At 39.3% G+C, this 20877-nt stretch overlaps 2 protein-coding genes across 2 annotated transcripts; both read left to right on the top strand.

Annotated features, from left to right (window-relative positions):
- Positions 1-204: 204 nt before the first annotated feature.
- Positions 205-7179, top strand: LOC140235410 (arylsulfatase-like). Its single transcript, XM_072315436.1, has 7 exons — positions 205-589; positions 1898-2047; positions 2782-2894; positions 3599-3821; positions 4278-4442; positions 4886-5557; positions 7079-7179. Exons 1-7 carry the CDS (start codon positions 205-207, stop codon positions 7177-7179), a joined length of 1809 nt encoding a protein of 602 aa, XP_072171537.1.
- A 2634-nt stretch (positions 7180-9813) lies between these two features.
- Positions 9814-16062, top strand: LOC140235409 (arylsulfatase-like). The gene is made up of 6 exons (XM_072315435.1): positions 9814-10174; positions 12566-12715; positions 13429-13541; positions 14062-14284; positions 14729-14893; positions 15368-16062. Exons 1-6 carry the CDS (start codon positions 9814-9816, stop codon positions 16060-16062), a joined length of 1707 nt encoding a protein of 568 aa, XP_072171536.1.
- Positions 16063-20877: the final 4815 nt, after the last annotated feature.

The following is a 20877-nucleotide window of genomic DNA, read 5'->3' as shown; positions in this document are numbered from 1 at the left end:
GGTCATATTGAAGAGATTACATGATTATATTTAAGACGGAAAAAACGAAAACCTGTGATACCTCTAGGTCTCTGACATTACATTAAAATAACAACAGAACAAGCAATGGATAAGGGAAAAATCATGCCAAGGAATCCTATATAAGCTGCTGAAAATATTTGGGTAGATCATCTTTCGTCTTGCTCCTGGTAAAAGGAACTCATGATGAAGTTTTTTGTGCTCGGTCTGACGCTGCTCGTCGGGCTTGTCAATGGCCAACAGAGCCTGAACGTGACCGGCATCGCCGATCTCCCACAGACCATCATCGACGCTATCCATAACGAGATCGGCGATGACTATCCGGACTGGCTGCAAATTCTCACAGGCCTGCTGGGAGGTGGGCCGTCAGGCGCTGATCGGGACCCCATGGACAAGCCTAACATCGTCCTCCTGATTGCCGACGACATGGGCTACGGAGACCTGACGTCGTACGGTCATCCCACACAGGAGCCCGGCTTCATCGACGAGCTGGCCGTAGCTGGTCTGAGGTTCACCAACGGGTACGTTGGCGACTCCGTCTGCACCCCCAGTAGATCTGCCATCATGACGGGTAAGCATTATAGACAATAATGATTTATTTTTCTCGTTGATGAAGGCTGGGTTAAACGCCGCTGAGACATGCATCAGCTCGTAATAATCATAAAATTTGGACTATTTGGTCCCACTTTCTGTGATTTGGAATCACTGTAGTCAATCTTAGAATAATTCTATAACAAGGGCTCCTGTTTTTTCAGTAAAATTCAAACAGTTGAGTGAGAAATCTTTCATCCGCTTGAAGTTACATTTGGCATGTGAGGACATTAATTCATTGATAGATTGTATTCAACTTTCCTGATTAGTAATAGAACATACTTACTCGTGGCAATGTATTCTTTTTCTTTTCTTTCTTCTTTTTTTAATAAAAGGCTTAACTAATAACCGAAGAAAATTTACATTTCTTTATGTTCTTCGTATTTTTTTTTTGTGCGAATAGAAAAGCGGCTCCACTCATTTCATTCGTAAACAACAAAACTGCCGTTGTGCGCCAGTTGGAGACCCGCTATTTCTTCTTTGATTTTTTTTTTTCACAACCACAACGCAGAAGGTGTGTTCCATAGAAACTTCAGCATTTCTTGTTAAAGATTTATTTTTGTTAAACTTCTTGGTAAGAAAGGGCGAGTTTTTAATCGTTTCCAGTTTGGTGACTTTGAAGCATTGGAAAAAAAAATGCTCCTGGAACAGGAAATCCCGTATTTGAATTAAACCGGTGGCGAGCGTTGTCATCACACAAGATATTTTGCGAAAGAAATCCCTTTTGATTTCCATGAAAGAAGGAATTGAATGGTTTCCTGGACAGTGCTGGATTAGCTCGGATATAGCTATGTGGTCCCTCTTCCTGATCAATGAACGAATACTTGTATTGAAGATGCCCCATCGAGTAAAGAGAACACTGGGACAACCTTTAAACTAATGCAAAGAATATATAATGTCTATTAATACAGCGGACGTCCATGCAAATGATTATTGTATTGCACATAATAAGATATTACATAGATTAATAATGGCGGTGATAAAATGTAGATACGTATCCAGGGTATTCTCTTCAGTATTAGCAATGTTATGTACAGCCGAGGACCCTGACATTATCATAGGCATAAACACCGTTTATACATGTTCGTCGTGTGGAACATTGTGGGTAAAAACGTTTTATCCACAGACGTAAACACGGAACAGGACTTGAACTTGGGTCCATCCTGCAAGTGAGAGTCGAGAATCTTATTATGTAACTATAGCACAGTGCCTCAACATGTAGACTTACACTGATCTTATGGAGATCTACACTGATCAAAATTCTGTTTCTCCCCCCTTCTTACAACAGGCCGTCTCCCGATCAGGACTGGTGTATACGGTAACACCCGTGTCTTCCTTCCATGGACCAAGACTGGTTTGCCAAAGAGCGAAGTCACCATCGCCGAGGCCCTCAAGCCAAGCGGCTACACCACCGGCATGATCGGCAAATGGCATCTCGGTGAGTTTACCGAAGCAGCACGATGAGATCAAGTCCAGTCACGGAGTTTTTGCAAACAATTTGCCTCATGATGTAAAGTTTAAGCATCGATGGTTGGAAAATCGAAAGCTAACACTGTCATTTGAGGTGTGCTTCCAGAAGTGAGGTCGATAAACGGGTTGTTGGCATGATATTACACGATTATGTCCACTTTCTTCAAAGGACTTCAGTATGCCACAACGTAAGATAGTATTTCGTAAATTCTGATTTCGGTTTACTGGGATAAATTAGGGGATATTTTCTATTTCAACCACATTACAGATCTATGTGCATGCATGTTATAAAAAACGATAAAGTTTCTTGACAAACTGATATGTCCCTATCTATCAATCGCCATTCATGCCACTAGCAAACAAAAGCAAGTAGCTGAACAATTTCAGACTCAACTCAGACAAAATCAAGTTAATTTTCTCCGAAAAATACAAAGAAGAGAAAAGAAAAGGAGGAAAATTCTTAGTCAACGATATTAAACAGAATGAAAAGAAGTGAATTATAGAAATTCCTAGAACTTTCAATGACAAGTTATGACTAGCTCGTGGTTGTCTTTTAGTTCATGAGTTGCTCTCAAATAGACTTTACATGCTTATCAGGATATATGATCGCCTTGCAGTATTATGTACACAAAGAAGTCAGACACGAAAACCTAAAACAAACGAATCTCTCACCCTGTCTGTCGCTTTCTTAAATCTTGCCAGGTATCAACGAAAACACTTCAACAGACGGAGCTCATCTCCCCTACAACCACGGCTTCGATTTCGTCGGCCACAATCTTCCCTTCGGCAACAGCTGGGCATGTGACGACACTGGGGTAAACACGCCTTTTTTCATGTTTATGTCGGTCAGATGCGAATCTTTAAGAACTGCTATTCTTCCATTTCATTCTAAAAAAAAAAAAAAATAGAACCCCTAGAAAAGTTAGTAAAACTTTTCCACAGCCTATTTCCTCCTGCTTGGCTTGTGTCTCTAAGTCCTTAACGCTTAAGGTGATTTTTTCCCTTGCTGATTTTTCCCCTTATTGGATGGATAAGTTTGAAATCTTTCTGTGGGTCCGTATCAAAATTAAGGATTAAACTGAATCTCTTTTTACTCAGTAATCTGCACAAACGTGTGTCAGGAAGATTTTTTTTTTTCAAAAAGTACGGCAACTTCAGAAATAATTTGAACTTGAATCTTCAATAAGCCAATTTAAGAACTAATTATGAATTTCTTTGGCAACTAAGAGGTTTTTGCAAATCGCAGCAATTGAATAACCAATGGTAATTATGGTAAGAATTGATTGGCGGAAAAATGTTAGAGAACCTTTGAATATTCTTTTTGAAACTCGAAATAAAAAATATCGATACACTTGGAATAAGATACATGGCAAAAACTACAGATTGAAACCCACAATGAATGTTGCTATAAACTAACAGTTTACATTGAAAGAAACGAGGAGCAGCAAAATCTAGTTACTGTGCACTTTGGGCGGAAACTGAGCGAGGCTGACCAAATACTATCTACCTTCCGATTTAGCTCCATATGGACTTCCCCCGTACCGATGTCTGTTACCTCTACTACAACGCAACCCTCGTGTCCCAACCCTTCGAGCACCGCGGACTCACCCAGCTATTCACCCAGGATGCTGTCGGCTTTATTGAGAACAACGTCGACAACCCGTTCTTCCTCTACATGGCCTTCGCTCACATGCACACCAGTCTCTTCTCATCGGACGACTTCTCCTGCTCATCTCGTCGCGGTAAGACGCAAAGATTGTACTCATGACTATTAATGATGACGATTCTTTCAATACGATAGGAAGGATATCAAATAACAATGATCCCCTTAAAAAATAAACAAACAAATAGAAAATCAAGAGTATTTCTGGTAACTATTCAATCACTTGACACAATCTCGTTGCATCGAATATCAACGCAAGAATATAGCGAATATTCGTATTGGACCTTACACTTTTTATATAAATAGGATGCCGGCACACCGCAGCAAGGGTGCAGCGCCTCAGACCCACAGATACTTTGCCAAAGCTAATTCGAGGTACTAATACTTACCTAGGGAATTCGTTATGGTGTTTGCCACTCTGTTTAAGTGCTCAAAAAGCATGTAAAAACGGTAAAAAGTAACAAAATTATATAAGTTCTCATATTACAACATCCAGTTTACATTTATCTCTCTGCGTCTTTCTCCTTTCTTTCAGGTCGCTATGGAGACAACCTGAACGAGTTGCACAATGGTGTCGAGACCATCGTGCAGACCCTTAGAGACAACGAACTCGAGGACAACACCATTGTCTTCTTCATCTCCGATCACGGTCCACATCGAGAGTACTGTGAGGAGGGTGGCAGCGCCAACGTTTTCCAAGGTTTGTGCAAAAGGGTTAAAAATAAATTGAATTTGGTTTGAAGAAACCTGTTCTTCTATAAATAAGCAAGTGATAAGTTCTTTTCTGCCTTTCTCTTCAAGGGTTGCGTCTTATTCAAGGTAAAAAGCAGATATTCAATTTTCGTAAGCAATGTTTAGTACTTGCTTGTAATCATTAAATTCACATAAAAACTATGACATGCTATTAGTTGATAATAACAGGAAACAAAGAAAACAGAGGTAATGAGTGTGTGGCTCTGCCCCAAGAGTTACAATATCATTTTTTTTATTGTAACGCGATTCGACGTATAATCCATAAATCTAGCACGAACTGAAATAATCTGTAAAGATAAAGAATGTTGCCTGGCACTAAAACAGAACAAATACACCGAGGACGATAACAGATGAAGAATGTGCTTTTATTTGTTTTGTCAACCCTAATAGGTGGGAAGTCACTCTCGTGGGAGGGTGGTCATCGTATTCCTTACATCGTCTACTGGCCCGGTATGGTCACACCCGGTGTCTCCCACGAGCTGGTCACCTCCATGGACATCATCGTCACGGCAGCAGATTTGGCAGGTTCCTCTCTCCCTACTGACCGTGTCTACGATGGCAAGAACATTAAGGACGTTATCCTGAACGGCGCCACATCTCCCCACGACAACTTCTTCTACTATTGCAAAGACAAGCTGATGGCCGTTCGCGTCGGAAAATACAAGGCCCACTTCCGCACCCAGGCCGTCCTTTCACAGACCGAGTACGGGAAGAAATGCGATGGCGGCTTCCCCATCGACGACTACTTCCTCTGCAACGAGTGCGAAGGTGAATGCGTAACCTTGCACGACCCACCCCTTCTGTTCGACATCGAGAAAGACCCCGACGAAGCATACCCTCTCGGCACATGCGGCTACGAAGACGTACTTGAACAGGTCAAAGCTGCTATCGAAGCTCACGAGGCTGTCCTGGTCAAGGGTACTTCTATCTTGGACATCCAGGATAAGACCAAGTCCATCGTGCCCTGCTGTGACAAGTCAACCAACTGTGTCTGCAACTTCGATTACAAACCAGGCATTCCCGAGTGTTACGACTATCTTCTTGATGTCGTCACCAGGCACAGCCTCGGCGTGAAGCTGCCTTAAATGAGTCGAAACACCAAATGATGTGCCGTTTCATTTTTTTCCTGAATGACCAAAATCCTTCCAACTCAATTGAAAGGAATTTTTTTTTCTTAGAAATTGGTGTATTTTAATTTATGTTACAGATTACGTGTTCTTGTGAATACAAAAACAAGGTTGAATGATAAATGAAAATGGTTTAGGGCTGTATTCTTTACTGATAGAGCTCAACATGCAGAACAAGTTTTTTACGAACTCAGAAAAATGTGAAATGTTTAGGAAAGGCAAAGGAAAATGAACCCACTAGGCTATGCTCACAATCAATACCATATAGTTTGTCACATTGTCTTCTTGCTCGTGATACGATATGCTATGAGTAAAATAATGTCAAAGAAGCATTGCAAAAACTGACGACTGGAGAGATGATGTAAGAAAGAGAAAACATGGGGTGGGGAGAGAGATGGAAAAATTTTGTGCATTCTATCTGCGCCCACGAACGTTTTTAGATATGTTTTTGTATCACATAAAAGGTTGCTTTATGCTGCGAATAAGCGAAATTTGTAGATGTGCATGTTGCAGACGATGTGTGTTTCTTTGTGTCGGAGCATTGCCTAAAATGTTTAGCTTTTCTATCTTTATTCAGTTTCAGTTTCAGTTTATTCAATACTTCTCACGTAATGTTGCATCAATTCTATCAAGCGGAAGAAATTATATAGAATGCACGCAGTGACTTTAATGATAACTGGTTGAAAAAGCAAAATTACAATTCGGGTTGTACAAAAGGATGTGTGACTGAACCTTCATAAAAGCAAACTTATTTGTCTGTAAGTCCCGAATAATCAGTGTTTTCTGAATAACAAAGGTACAGGAGATGAGAAGTTTAGACCAGATTATTGATAATACTTAGTAAAGAAAATGAATAATGCGTATATGATAGGAAAAAAAAAACTCACTAAAGTGTGAACCCTAATTGTGACAGAATTTCGTTTGTTTCAGAATTAAACATGAGTTGTATATGATATACTTTGGTATGCTCAAGATTATTGTTGAATCGGAGCTGAAACAAGTATTCTGCGAAAGTGACAATTAATGACGGTTTCTTCAACGAGAAGAAAATGAAAATTAGAAGTGCCAAAAGGGCTTCTTTTTGGAAAAACAAACACACGTCAGTCAATGACTAACCCTTTCCTGAACATAGACTTTAATTCATCATATTGGATCATGCTAAAGGAAATATAAAAACAAACAAACGAGTAAACACCATGCATCTATGTCAGAAAATCATCACAGAGTAATCATCCGAGAAAAAGATATACCTTCACGCTTAAACACTGATTTCTTTAAAATTTGAGCATCTTCTTTAGTAGATACCCCCTCGAAGAGGTCATGACTGTTGTATATATATATATATATATACATATATATTACAAATCAACACAAATCAAAATATGTCGAAGCCACTATTTACGTGAGCAGAACTTAAATGACGTTCCCTACTACTTTAAATCATATGGCTTAAAATAAAATCCCATCTCCCCTTCAGTATATTCGAAGAAAGAAAGAGAGCCATTGAGAGAAAGGGGGACAGAGGGCAGACAGAAAGAGAGTGTGTGTGGGTGTTGATATGGGTTTGGTGAATGTGTGTCCGTGAGTCACGTGTGTTAAATTGGTCTTCATTGTAGGATTTCTAAGATATATATATATATATATATATATATATATATATATATATATTATGATATATTTTAATATATTATATATAATTATATATATATATATATATATATATATATATATATATATATATAATTATATATATACATATATATAAAATCAAGCTCGACGAAAGAAAATAATGACGTAAAACGAAACCAAAAAGCATGGAGTCCTTAACAAATGGTTACACCTAAAAAGGAGATAGCAAGGAGATTGTGACATGTGATAATTATACAAAATTACACGTTCTGTTGATTTACCATCATTTTGTTCTGTCTAACTCACACCACGGGATGATTGGAAAACAGACCCAAGTAAAAATGTGAATTTTTAAAGATTCCTACTTTGTGAGAAATTTGAATGCCGTGGGTTTCAAATTCATGTGACTTTAATAGCGTTTATTGTGTGCATTGTATGTGTGTAAAGTGTATTGCTTTCAGTGGAGAGTCATGTAAGTATTGTACATTATCATCACACTCCACACTTTTTTTTTTTTTTTTAGTATGGACTCACCAATTTCAGTAAAAAAAAAAGAAGAAAAAAATGAGTTAAGACAATCTGTTACTTCCGACAATCCGACTTTTGGATGGCATGAGATATTCCAACGATTTCCAAATTACACCGAATTACTAATATTTGACTTATCAGTATTACACTATCACTGTATAATGATTTTAGACAATATTCATTTCTTAAAGATGTCCGTCAATTAGATGATGAAAGCAAGATATTTTTTGTAAAGGGAAAATTACGAAAGAAAAATATTAGGGTTCATTAAGAAAAGGCATGAAATTAGATAAGTCACTGCAACTGATTGACAAATTGCCCTACATCGACGTAAATGAGCACTGAATTGATCAGTGTTTTAGTAGTAGCCATGATAAAAAATCATGGGCGTACATACTCGAGTAGGATTCGAACCTACGACCTCCTGATCACCGGACAGGCGTCATCTCCACTAGACCACCGAGCTTTCGCCCGACAGCAAGTGTTGGTTCTAATCCTTATAGCATGCAGCGGGTACTGTATGTATAACGCTAAAGATATATAATAGACCTACTTAAAAGCGAGCTTGTTAAGAGTAGGTCCCAAATTCTGAACAGAGTGTAGGATACAGATGAGGAGAACGGATGCAACGTAGGACCAAACTAAAGAAAAACAAACATGAAAGGCAAAAATACCCGGGGCAATAACAGAATCTTCTCAATACAAATAGTGATAAACAGACATTTCATGTTACATCATGATGGTTTAGTACAATGATGGTTAGAATGAAATAAAGATCAAGGGAAGCAAAAACATAAAGTGTGCATGGGGAGAATGGAAAGGTTTAAAGGGGAATAAAGCCCATGTTGATATTCATTTGGGCTTACATCATGTGGACTAAATAAGTGCAGAATATTCGTAGAATAGTGATGTATGGGAAATCAGATAATCGGGTCAAAAGATATGAACTGTTAAAGTTTTGGTGCCACTATCTCTGGATGAGAAGACTACAATAGTTCGACAATTTGACAGTATTTTATATATATATATATATATATATATATATATATATATATATATATATATATATATATATATAGTATATATAACTGTCGAATTGTCGAACTATTGTATATATATCCCTGCCCTCTCTGTTGTCCTTGGACTGTTTGTTTCTTTAGGTCAATATCAGCTTCTATTTTCAGCATTTAACCACTGGGGCTTTGATCTGCGGAAAATGATTAAAATGTTTCTGAGCAAAATTTCGAGAGATTGTCAGTGGACAATGGTCAACCTCGTTGTAGTTCAAACCGCCAGATTTTACTCTGTTGGCTCACCTTTGGTGAGCGTGTCATCTTGTTCCATTATCATACATTTGAGTAACTGTTTGCACGAAAAAAAAAAGACACAAGTTGCCTTTAAATTGCACTGCCTCGAGGCCTGGCTGTATGTGAGGAGAAGAAGAGTTCTTTCTCAGTATACCCAAGGCCGCTTACAATTGCTTGCCTCCGTGAAGCAGGCAAATACTTCGCGCCTTTTTTTTTTTATTCTTACTTTCTCCAATTCAGCTCTTCAAGCTCCTAGGGCCAAAAGACCTCATAATTCCCCCTCCTGATTTAGCCAAAGTATAAGATACACAAAACCCTCGATGTTTGTAAAGATGATGCACCCAAAAGGATCGGAGAGAGCCGAAAAAAGGTAACACATTCAGTATAACACGTTTCATGCCTTTGTAGAGGCTTTGCATCATCTCTTTACGGATTTAATGAGGGTGATCTGTTTTGAACCAAATAAAGGGGGTATTTCACACAGTTCATTTGTTTGTTACGCCTCAGTGCTACCTTCCAATAATATTGAAGAGGTTGCATGATTATATTTTGGAGAAAAGAAAAACCGAATAACCCTTGATATCCTTGAGTGTCTGGAATAACATTTAAATAACAATAGAACAAGCACTGGTTTACGGAAAACGTCATTGAAAGGAACACTATATTATCTGCAGAAAATATTTGGGTAGGGCATCTTTCGTCTTGCTCCTGGTGAAAGAAACTCAGGATGAAGTCTTTCGTCTGCTTTGGTTTGACGCTGCTCGTTGGGCTTGTCAATGCCCAGCGCTTCGGCGGCCTTCCGCAGAGCGTTCTCGATGCTATTCAGGGTGAGATCGGCAGTCAGTATCCAGACTGGCTGGAAATTCTCACGGGGTCTTCGTCGTCGGGCGCAAATCGGGACCCCATGGACAAGCCCAACATCGTCCTCCTGATTGCTGACGACATGGGCGTCGGAGACCTGTCGTCGTATGGTCATCCCACACAGGAGCCCGGCTTCATCGATGTGCTGGCCGGAACGGGTCTGAGGTTCACCAACGGATACGTTGGCGACTCCGTCTGCACCCCGAGTAGGTCGGCTATCATGACAGGTAAGTAGACGATACCAATTTAGATATGTTGCTAAGGGAGATTGGATTAAATATATTTGCGATGTATTCGTAATTGTAATAGCTTTTGGACTACTCAACCCTTCTTCATTAGATTTCGAATCGCGGTAGAAAGTCTGGTCTGTATTATAATTTCACCTTTCTAAAAAATCTTTTTTATCCTTCAATATGAACCGATATACATATTTAATATTTTTCTGTTGAATGTAATAAAAGGTGGGAAAAATAGCTATCGTCATGCGAATTTTATGATTATCATTCTTATCGTTACTAATATCTTGTTATCAAGCAAAAGCATGTTTGATATTCTACCTTTCAAGATTTGATAGATTATGACGGGAAAACTAAACGTACCCGATTTTTTTTAATGGGTAAATTTTTTACTACATAGGGTAAACATACCAACATTTTGCAGAGTGTATACAATATTTTCACTGAAGTTTCAAAATTAGGGCCACTTTTTCAGTGGAACTCAAACAGGGAATGAATAGAATACGAAATCTTGCATCCATCCGCATGAAGTTTGATGTGGCACATACATACATGCATTCAAACTAAAGTTTCTTTTTTATTATCACAATTATTCTTCCACATCTTACCGTATGCTGTTCACAATGTAGTGGAAAAAATATCCATCTCCGGGTATGTTCAGATAGCAGTTCACTAGAATTTCAGGATTTTTTTTTATAGGATGATTTATGGAAACAATAACACAAAGGACTTTTCCCCTCCATCCGCAGATTCAAAACTTGTGTTTCTAAATGCTTTCTTCTCCCTCTCTCTCTCGTTTTATTACGATCCTAATCATGTTCCTCTTTGGGGTTTATCAATTTTCTCTCCTTACAGTTCTCTGTCACAATGATGATTGTTATTCTTGCAACACCAGTAGTTTTCCTTTTAGCTATTTCTAGCTCTTTCTTTCTTCCTTCATTTCTCCTCCTCCACTCTTGCCCAAGTTTTCGGTATTGCTCTATAGCTTTCAGCATATATGTTTCTCTCTAACCTACAGACCAATTGCTTTACCCGTTTATAATTATCGTTTGTGTAATGTATGTTTTCCGCACTCCATCGCCTCAATCTCATTTCCAATAATGATTATACAATGTAGAGATGAAAACTGAATAGAGAGATAAGGTCTTTAAAAATTTTCTGTAAATTGATTTCAAACAAACATCCACTCTCCGAAACTCTAAACAAAGGAAGAGGAATTGTTACAAATCGCTAACGTGTATCATCACCAAACAATAGATTTCTTTGACATTTATAGAAAAGGCCGAGTTATTTTCATTTGTTGACATGTTTGGCGAACACCAGCATGAAATTTCTTTGGACATTATAGAGGTAAACAACATTTGCAAATCTGATTTACAGACCTAGTGAAAGTCCAACGTTTCTGACGAGTAATCGAAAATCCTCACCAATGAAAATGCATTCTTTTTGTCTTGTCTTTTTTGTGTCGAAAATCGCCGTCCTGTTGAAATCACCTGACTAAATTTACATTTGTTTTGTTATTTTTGGTACTGAAAAAATAGCAATTCGCGATGTGTTCAGTTGCGTGTGTGCGTATGTGTGTGTGTGTGTGTGTGCAATTTCATTGTTGTATTGTTCAAGTTTCGCAGTTCGGTGAAAGCAAAATCGATAGTTTTCGGGTAGGTCTACATTTTTAAGTTTCGGTAGTATCTCATGCGTCGTGTGTCCTGTCTATTACACTGTTACACAACAAACCATTGGCTTGCTAGTCTGTGCTGTGGTTTTAGCCCCTCTATTTCTTCTTGAGTATTTTTCTCAATCATACGCTGAATGTTTGATTCCTGGAGACCTACTCATTTCACATTAAAGATATGATATTGTCAAACAATTTGGACTCAGTACTGATGTCTTTCCTTCCTAAAGTTCATCTTAGGGTTTGTATTTTTCTTATCTTTGCCTTTCGTCCCCTATATCACATAGGAAGAGAGTGCATATATTTTATTTGTTTCAATTTTGGTGGATTTAAAACAGTGGAAAATGCATTTAACCCTGAATCAGGAAATTCCGTGTTTGAATTTTACCCGATGTGAGCGTTTTCATCAAACTAAATATTTCACCAAAAAGTCTTTATTTCTAGAAAATAAGAATAGCTTTCTGGCTCAGCTCAGTTATTGGTAATGGTACTGTTTATGCATGATCAGTGAGCGAATACTTGTATTGAAGATCCTCGTACGTCGGTTGAACAAAAACCAGGGTAAAACCTAAACCGATGCCGTAAAAAGTGTTCGTCAATGCAGCTAATGTCAATGTCAAAGAATATTGCATTCAGCACGATAAGATGGTGAGGTTCAATAATCATATCTAGACTGATGAAAACTCTGTGTCTCTCCCTTCTTACAACAGGCCGTCTCCCGATCAGGACTGGTGTGTACGGTAACACCCGTGTCTTCCTTCCATGGACCAAGACTGGTTTGCCAAAGAGCGAAGTCACCATCGCCGAGGCCGTCAAGGCAGGCGGCTACACCACCGGAATGATCGGCAAATGGCATCTCGGTGAGTTCACCGAAGAAGCATGATGAGATCAAGTCCAGTCACCGAGTTTTGAAAACAGTTTGCCATATATATATATTTTTTTTTAATGTAATTGCTAATTTGGAAAATCGAAAGCTAATACTGTTACTTGAGGTGTGATTCCAATGGGTCGGCAAACGGGTTGTGGGTATATGAAAATTGTGTCCATATCAATGTTTCGCAGAAACATAGTTCTTTTTTAACTTCTGATCTCAGTGATTGATCAGATTCAATCACATTGCAGATCTGTCTTCATCCATTTTATACAAAACGATTGCTTGTCTTGACAAATTGGCAGCTCCTTCTGTAAGAATCACCATTCATCCGATTATCAAACCAGAGCATAGCATCGTTTTAACGTAGCTAAACATTATTTCCGACTTGACTTAGACAAAATCGAGCTGAATTGCTTCGCAAAAATACACGCAAAGACAAGAAACTATCTAGTCAAAGGAATCCAACAGAAAATAAAGTGAATGAAACAACGAATTTCCCTCAACTTGCAAGAACACTTCATGAACAGCCCGTGTTTGTCTTTATTAAAATGCATGACTTCCTCTCGACATGCTCGAATAGATTCAAATGCTTATCAAAATATTACGACCTCTTTGCAGTATTATGTACACAAAGAAGACACGAAAACCTAAAACAAACGAATCTCTCACCCTGTCTGTCTCTTTCTTACATCTTGCCAGGTATCAACGAAAACACTTCAACAGACGGAGCTCATCTCCCTTACCACCATGGCTTCGATTTCGTCGGCCACAATCTCCCCTTCGGCAACAGCTGGGCATGTGACGACACTGGGGTAATTAGGCCTTTTCTGATGTGCATGTCGCTGACATGCCAGTCTTTAAGGACTTATACGTTCTTATCGCAAGAAGGAAAAAAAAACACTCTAGAAAAGGAAAGTAAAGCTTTTTCCACAAATCCTTTGATGCTTTTTAGCATGTGTTTCTAACTCCTGTAAGTTGTGGAATAATTTTCTGCATGAATTCACATTTTTTCAACATAATACGTACATTGGTAAGTCTGAATAATTCTGTTATACTATTATAATGATTGTACTTATACTTATATCTATACTAATACACAATTCCATTATGAATGAAAGATTTGCTAGAAATTGTTATATCATTATAATATGTACAAAAGCAGGAAGAAATCTCCAAAAGTTTGCCAACTGTAGACATCAAAAGATTTAAGATAAAAATCATTTTTGTTCACATTTTCATTGAAAGAAACCAGTAGCATTAACATTGAGTTACCGTGCAGTTTGGGCAGATACTGAGCGAGGCTGACCAAATACTATCTACCTTCCGATTTAGCTCCATATGGACTTCCCCCGTACCGACGTCTGTTACCTCTACTACAACGCAACTATAGTAGCCCAGCCCTTCGAGCACCGTGGACTCACCCAGCTATTCACCCAGGATGCTGTCGGTTTTATCGAGGACAACGTCCACAACCCGTTCTTCCTCTACATGGCCTTCGCTCACATGCACACCAGTCTCTTCTCATCGGACAATTTCACCTGTTCATCTCGCCGCGGTAAGACGCAAAGGCGGTACTCATGACTATTAATGACTAGTCCGAAGGATATCAGATTGCATTGACAACAAAAGAATATCATGGGTATTCCTATTTCTCCGGCAACTATTCGCTCATATCACGTGCTGGCTGAAACAATCTTACAATCAAAATTGCATTAAAAACAACTACAACACAATTGTACACCGAAATTTGCATTGGACTTTACAAACTCACACAGGATGCACGAATTCCGCAGGGAGACCGTCCTCGGGTTCACAGAGACTGAGCCAAAGATATAACCCAAAGTGCTAATACTAATATGGATATTTCTAATGCCCTTTACCACTCTGTGTGAATTCTAAAATGTCACAAGAAAGATAGGAAAAGAAATGGACTTAAAGTCTCATATCACACCATGCAATAACATTTTTCAATTTATGGTTTCTTGATACTTCCTCTCAGGTCGCTATGGAGACAACCTGAACGAGTTGCACAATGGTGTCGAGACCATCGTTCAGACCCTGATAGACAACAAAATCGAAGACAACACCATTGTCTTCTTCATCTCCGATCACGGTCCTCATCGTGAGTACTGCGAGGAGGGCGGCAGCGCCAGCATTTTCCAAGGTATGTGCAAAGCAGTTTAAAAGTAAATTGAAATGAGGTTAAAGAAGCCTGTTAGGTTCCTGAGTACCATCTTCTCTTCCTGTCTTCGCAAGCATTGCATTTTTGTCAATCATTCAAACAAGAAACCAGTTATCTTATCTGATGAATATTCTGTAGCAATATTGAAATTCTACTTTGTTGAAATCACCACATTAATGCTATATTTGGTAATAAGAGCAAACAAGGAACTTTAAAGATTTGGTCATCGAAATTGGGGCTATGTGAGTTTGTTTCTGCCTTATTATTATCTAGAAGGATAACATGATAGTAATAAAGTAATTAGCCTACCAAAGATATAAAAATATTTCATATTGTAATAGTAAGTTAAGAATGGACGACGATACTTATACAGATGTGAGGGTTATCTCTTTGCATTGATTTTTATTTTTTATTTACATGTATTTTCAAACACATTATTTTCATTATCCATCACAGGTGGGAAGTCGCTCTCGTGGGAGGGTGGTCATCGTATTCCTTACATCGTCTACTGGCCCGGTATCGTCACACCCGGTGTCTCCCACGAGCTGGTCACCTCCATGGATATCATCGTCACGGCAGCCGATTTGGCAGGTTCCTCTCTCCCTACTGACCGTGTCTACGATGGCAAGAACATCAAGGACGTCATCCTGAACGGCTCAAAATCCCCCCATGACAACTTCTTCTACTACTGCAAAGACAACCTGATGGCCGTTCGCGTCGGAAAATACAAGGCCCACTTCCGCACCCAGGCCGTCTTGCCACAGCCAGAGTATGGAAAGAGATGCGATGGCGGCTTCCCCATTGACGACTACTTCCTCTGCAACGAGTGCGAAGGTGAATGCGTAACCTTGCACGACCCACCCCTTCTGTTCGACATCGAGAAAGACCCCGACGAAGCATACCCACTCGGCACATGCGGCTACGAAGACGTGCTTGAGCAGGTCAAAGCTGCTATCGAAGCTCATGAGGCTGTCCTGGTCAAGGGTACTTCTCTCTTGGACATCCAGGATAAGACCAAGTCCATCGTACCCTGCTGTAACAAGGAAACCAACTGCATCTGCAACTTCGATTACAAGCCAGGTGTTCCGGAGTGTTACGACTATCTTCTTGATGTCGTCACCAGGCACAGCCTCCACGTGAAGATGCCATAAATGAGACGAAAGAACAAATGACGTTTCGGTTGAATGTCTTCCTAAATGACCCAAATCCTTCCAAATCAATTGAAATGAAATTTGATTTCAGCCATTGGCCTATCTTTTAATTCCTTTTCTATGCTCTGTATTTTTTTTTTTTTTTGGTAATAAAAAGTAAGAAAAAAGAAGAAAATGGTTTAGGCCTGTATTCGTTGAAAACGAAGAGCATTTTTATTCTTATCGTGAACTCTGGAAAATGCGAAATGTTTACGAAACACAAAGGAGAAATAAACTTACATGCAATACCCACAAACAATGCTTTCTTAGGTAACATGAGGAGTTGTGAGTGAATATGTCAAGGAAACATGGCAAAACTGACGAATGGAGAAACTAATAGGAGGGGAGAAAGAGAAATTAGAAGAGAGAAGAAAGTGATCGTGCGATTTCTCTCTGTCCGGCCACGAACGTTTTGAGATATGTTTGTCTGTGACATGAGTGGTTGTGTCATGCAGTCAATATGAGAGAAGTCTGAGAGGGTGTATGTTTCTGCATGTCAGGGTAATCCTTAGTTTTCAACGACCAGGAAATGAAAATTAAAAAAAAAAAAAAAATATTAAAGCATTCTTCCTGTGAAGAAAAATATCCATGTCAGTCAGCTGTTGATCCTATCCTGAGCGTAGACTCTAATTCGTGATATTTGGTCACGACAAAGGAAATATGAAAACATCAAAGACATAAGCAAACAATTAGATACACAAATATTCATTTATGGCAGAAAATCACCACAGAGTAAATGACTTCTTTTGACATATTTTAGCATGCACTTTAAAACTGTCATCGCAAAAATTTTTACCTTAAAACCCGGAAAGCACTAGATGACAGGTTCAATTCCCGCTGGTTAATTCCTTGTCCCGACATGTTTGTCAATAATGCAGATCAGCAGTTGCGATGTGTAAAATTTTATTTGTAGAGGGGGAGACAAATTGAAGAAAACTCATATCCCACAACATATACTTTCCTGTCTATAGTTGGGGGCCTAAGGGCTCAAAATGGGTTGTTTGGTTAAGATTCTTCCAAAAGCACCAAATTTGGCTCATAGGTTCCTTGTACCATACTCTTTCGATTTTTGATGGGCGCCATGACTAAAAACCATTGGGGCCGCAATATTGGTGAAATCCAATATGGCCGCCATCCGGGTTAAAGGTTACATTTTTTTTTTTAAGTTGATTAAAGTAATGAATCTCATGTGGAAGGGTTTACGGGGTTAGAGAATGTGATTCTAAATATCATTTCTGCAATTCAAGGTCACTATCACCTCTCAAGGTCACTTTCAAGGTGAAATAATGGTCAAATCAGGCATTTCAGGCATTTTTCGAAATGGCGTCTGTGAGCATTCAACTGCAATTCACTAGTAACTCTATATTGTCCCATTCGTCATCTCTTCCATACTTCTTCAATGGTCAATAAGGGCAAAGAGCGGTTCCATCCCCCTACATATCAATAATGATTATGACAAATACATGACAAATTATATATAATTCATATATGTATATATATATATATATATATATATATATATATATATATATATATATATATATTGAAACCTTTGAGTACAGAAAATGGGTCTCCATCGGTTTAGTTTTCTTTTCTCATTTTCTTAACTCAAAGTTTTCACTATCTATCATTTGTTTCTGGTCAGTTTTCCCTTTCTTTGTTTATATATATATAAAGAAATTGGACTTAGGCGGACGTTGCTCTCGATCTTGAGTCCACCTTTTATTCAGTCGAGCTTTCGGCCTGTAATAATTAGGCCTGGGACGTGTATACTATGACGTGATGTCCTGCATCACAGCACAGTGTGCTCATCTTCTGTGTTGGGCTATGCGTCCTGTCTAATCATGGCTGAGTGTTCTGCTACAGGTGTTGTGCTACTATGAGTGTGAAGTTAAAGACTGTCAAAGTTTCATAGTAGGACAACAATTTGTGGTGGACTACTTTATCGGGTTATGCACCTTGAGAGTGGCGATAACGGAATGCCGATTCGGGATCTTTTCATGTGTCTGGGTTGTGATTCTTTCACACACGGGACTTCCTCTTTTTATATCCCAGTGCTAAGGTACAAAGTGTTGTGCCTCTACTAGAGGGGACGGTATATGACAACTCTACTATTGCTCAGCTAGACTTGAGATAAGTGGGATTCGAACCCGCGCCGGAACACAAGTCTTTAGACTGCAAGTCATACGCTACCGACTGCGCCACATCGTCACCTTTCATGGTCAATTATACTACTTTCCAGCTGGCAAGCTATATTATTCTCCTCCTGTTCAAATTGGTAATTGGCTTCTCTCCCTTACCAGAGAGCGTCTGCATCTTCAGTGAATGAAGCAATGGTCGAAGCTTAGATTCCAGGGAATCGAGATCCTCAATCGAGGTCAGACCAGCATTCTAGGGGCAGTTAACTACTTGCGATAATTAGAGTCCTTTAATGGCAGTATCTTATCAAAGTAGGTGAAGACAATCTAGCTGAAGGTTTTTTTTTTTTGTATCTTGTTTATTCTTATTTTTTTTATCAAACGAAACCGTTTCTTTACTGAAGGCGCAAATGACTAGGGAAACTGAAAACCCATTGATGTTGTATGGAATACTGATCCTAAAAAAATAATCTTAACATTTCTGCGCAGCAACAATGTGCAGTCCTCTAACAAGAGATGGTGATGGCATCACTTAAACCTGAAAAATAAGATTGACAAATAAAGAACTGCCCTCATTTATCAGCGCACAGATCTCCAAGAATAAATGGGACGGAAAACTCATCCTGAGCACCCGGTTCGAGACTGCAATATCCAACAGGAATTCTGATCTCACAACCCTTCAGCTTTCCAACAACTTAGATGCGATCTACGCATAGATATCCTTACGTAGGATGACATAATGTTGCAGAACATTTTCTGAAAACAGTATACAATCGCACGGATAAGCATAACATCATATTTTCGGTAGTCTGCTTTTTTTTTAATCCCTTTGATCTGAGGGAGTTACGGGTGGGTCCTTTTCAGCTCTTTCCTGTACATCATACCTCTCTTCCAGAGCCCAACAGGCACTGACAGGGTGCGTCATTACTTCAGACTTGCTTTGGTGTGGCATGAAAAATGCTTAAGTAGTATGGGTCAGCAAACCAGAGCTCACTGACACATTAGCTACACAAATTTCATCCTGGGCCTGAACTCGACGGTATCGAGCCCGTTCAAATGCAACGGATAGAACATTTTAATAATCGTGCACATGTGCAGCAAGGGCTGATAAGCAACAAGGTTTGTCGAGAAGCCAGCGCCAACGAGGGTAGGCATCATCCCGTCATAACGCGGGAGCAGATTATCAGAAAGTACCCTATCTGCTCAAGCGGCGCTGTATCGACATTTCGAAGATGAGTGCTGCTATAAGCGAGTTTCTACCTGAATCATGACAGCATGGGTCATGATGTATGCTGTCATGATGTGATCCCTGACTTCAGGGAGTGGAGTTGGAGTAAAGATGGCACAAGTACATGGCAATTACTATCAGCCACTCTCCGCAATGCTTCAGTACCAAATTTTATTCTTCTGCACTACAGCTGTTTCAAGGCAGGCATTGGGAGTTTGAAAAATGGAAATGGGAAAAAATGAATGAAATGAATGAATGAATGAAATGAATGAATGAATGAATGAATGAATGAATGAAGATGAAAATGCACAATGTAGAGCAGGTGTCAGACGAGCCATGATCAGTAGTTTGGTATTGCTGCAAACTTAGAGTGGGGGGGGGGGGGATTGAGGGCCTATCTGACGGGAGGAGACATTTTCGCTGTCACAACTAATGCGATTTCCAGGACGACGTCCGAGACGTCTTCAAACAAAGGAAAAACTTATTTGCTTGGAAGTTACGGGGATGTCGGCACGGCTTTTGCAATCGCAGGGACTTATCAAGAGACGTCTTTTCTCAGAGACTTCTCCATCTCGTCGCCATTAGGTTATTACGGGTCTCCGCAAGTTGCGGGGACATCTCGAAGACGTTGCAGACAAATTTTAGTCCCACGACATGGCTACAGTGATGGAGACTTCGCGGAGACGTCTCCGAGACAAGCTGGAAGCCGGAAATAGTCTGTGCAAAAATAAAAAATGTTCGATTGTCCTGCGACTCCTGGAGATTGGGCTCGTCTCCAGGAGACGTGCGTCGTAGAGATGTTACGGAGACTAGATTTGCAACCTATAGTCTATAGGACCTTTCCTCTTAGCGCCTGTAAAAAAAAAAAAAAAAAAAAATGGAATGATTGTGACATGAACTATAATATTTCATAGCTCTGGACAGAACCTCACTTAAAAGCTTGTGTAGCCATGTAATAACAGGCCATTATTGAAATGATGCACAATAAATTACCGTAAGTAATCATTAAAGTGAAATTGAAGGGTGACCAAGTCTTCAAATTAAATTGTGAAATAAGGATCTGAGTAAGATCCCAAGAACCTTATTACTCTCAGAAAGGGGTTCTTATTGTAATTCATGAGTGTATACCTAGTGTTTGAAATGTTTATCACGAAAGCAGATATATTGATGTTACTCGTGAGAAAGCCCACCCCTCCCTCTCTCACAACAAGGCTGGCATTCCTGTTATATTGACTATAGGCTAGCCATTTTTAAATTACCTATTGTGAATATAAAGGTTTGACCCCAAATGATCTTTAGGGTGACCTTATAAGGAAAAGTTGACATCAGACCATAAAAACAACTTTAGAATCGAATTCCTAACCCCCCCCCCCAAAAAAAAAAAACAACCCTCTAAAGCTGACTTTTCAA

This window comes from Diadema setosum, chromosome 11 (genome assembly GCF_964275005.1).
Source record: "Diadema setosum chromosome 11, eeDiaSeto1, whole genome shotgun sequence".
Taxonomy (NCBI): Eukaryota; Metazoa; Echinodermata; class Echinoidea; order Diadematoida; family Diadematidae; genus Diadema; species Diadema setosum.
The sequence above is the reverse complement of the archived record's forward strand: the minus strand, read 5'-3'. Positions and strand labels throughout refer to the sequence as shown.

Coding starts and splice junctions, on each gene's coding strand:
- LOC140235410 (XM_072315436.1), top strand. CDS start 205: ATGAAGTTTTTTGTGCTCGGTCTGACGCTGCTCGTCGGGCTTGTCAAT. Junction 2,048..2,781: donor GATCGGCAAATGGCATCTCG/GTGAGTTTACCG, acceptor AAATCTTGCCAG/GTATCAACGAAAACACTTCA. Junction 4,443..4,885: donor CAGCGCCAACGTTTTCCAAG/GTTTGTGCAAAA, acceptor CAACCCTAATAG/GTGGGAAGTCACTCTCGTGG.
- LOC140235409 (XM_072315435.1), top strand. CDS start 9,814: ATGAAGTCTTTCGTCTGCTTTGGTTTGACGCTGCTCGTTGGGCTTGTC. Junction 10,175..12,565: donor TAGGTCGGCTATCATGACAG/GTAAGTAGACGA, acceptor TTCTTACAACAG/GCCGTCTCCCGATCAGGACT. Junction 13,542..14,061: donor GGGCATGTGACGACACTGGG/GTAATTAGGCCT, acceptor CTTCCGATTTAG/CTCCATATGGACTTCCCCCG.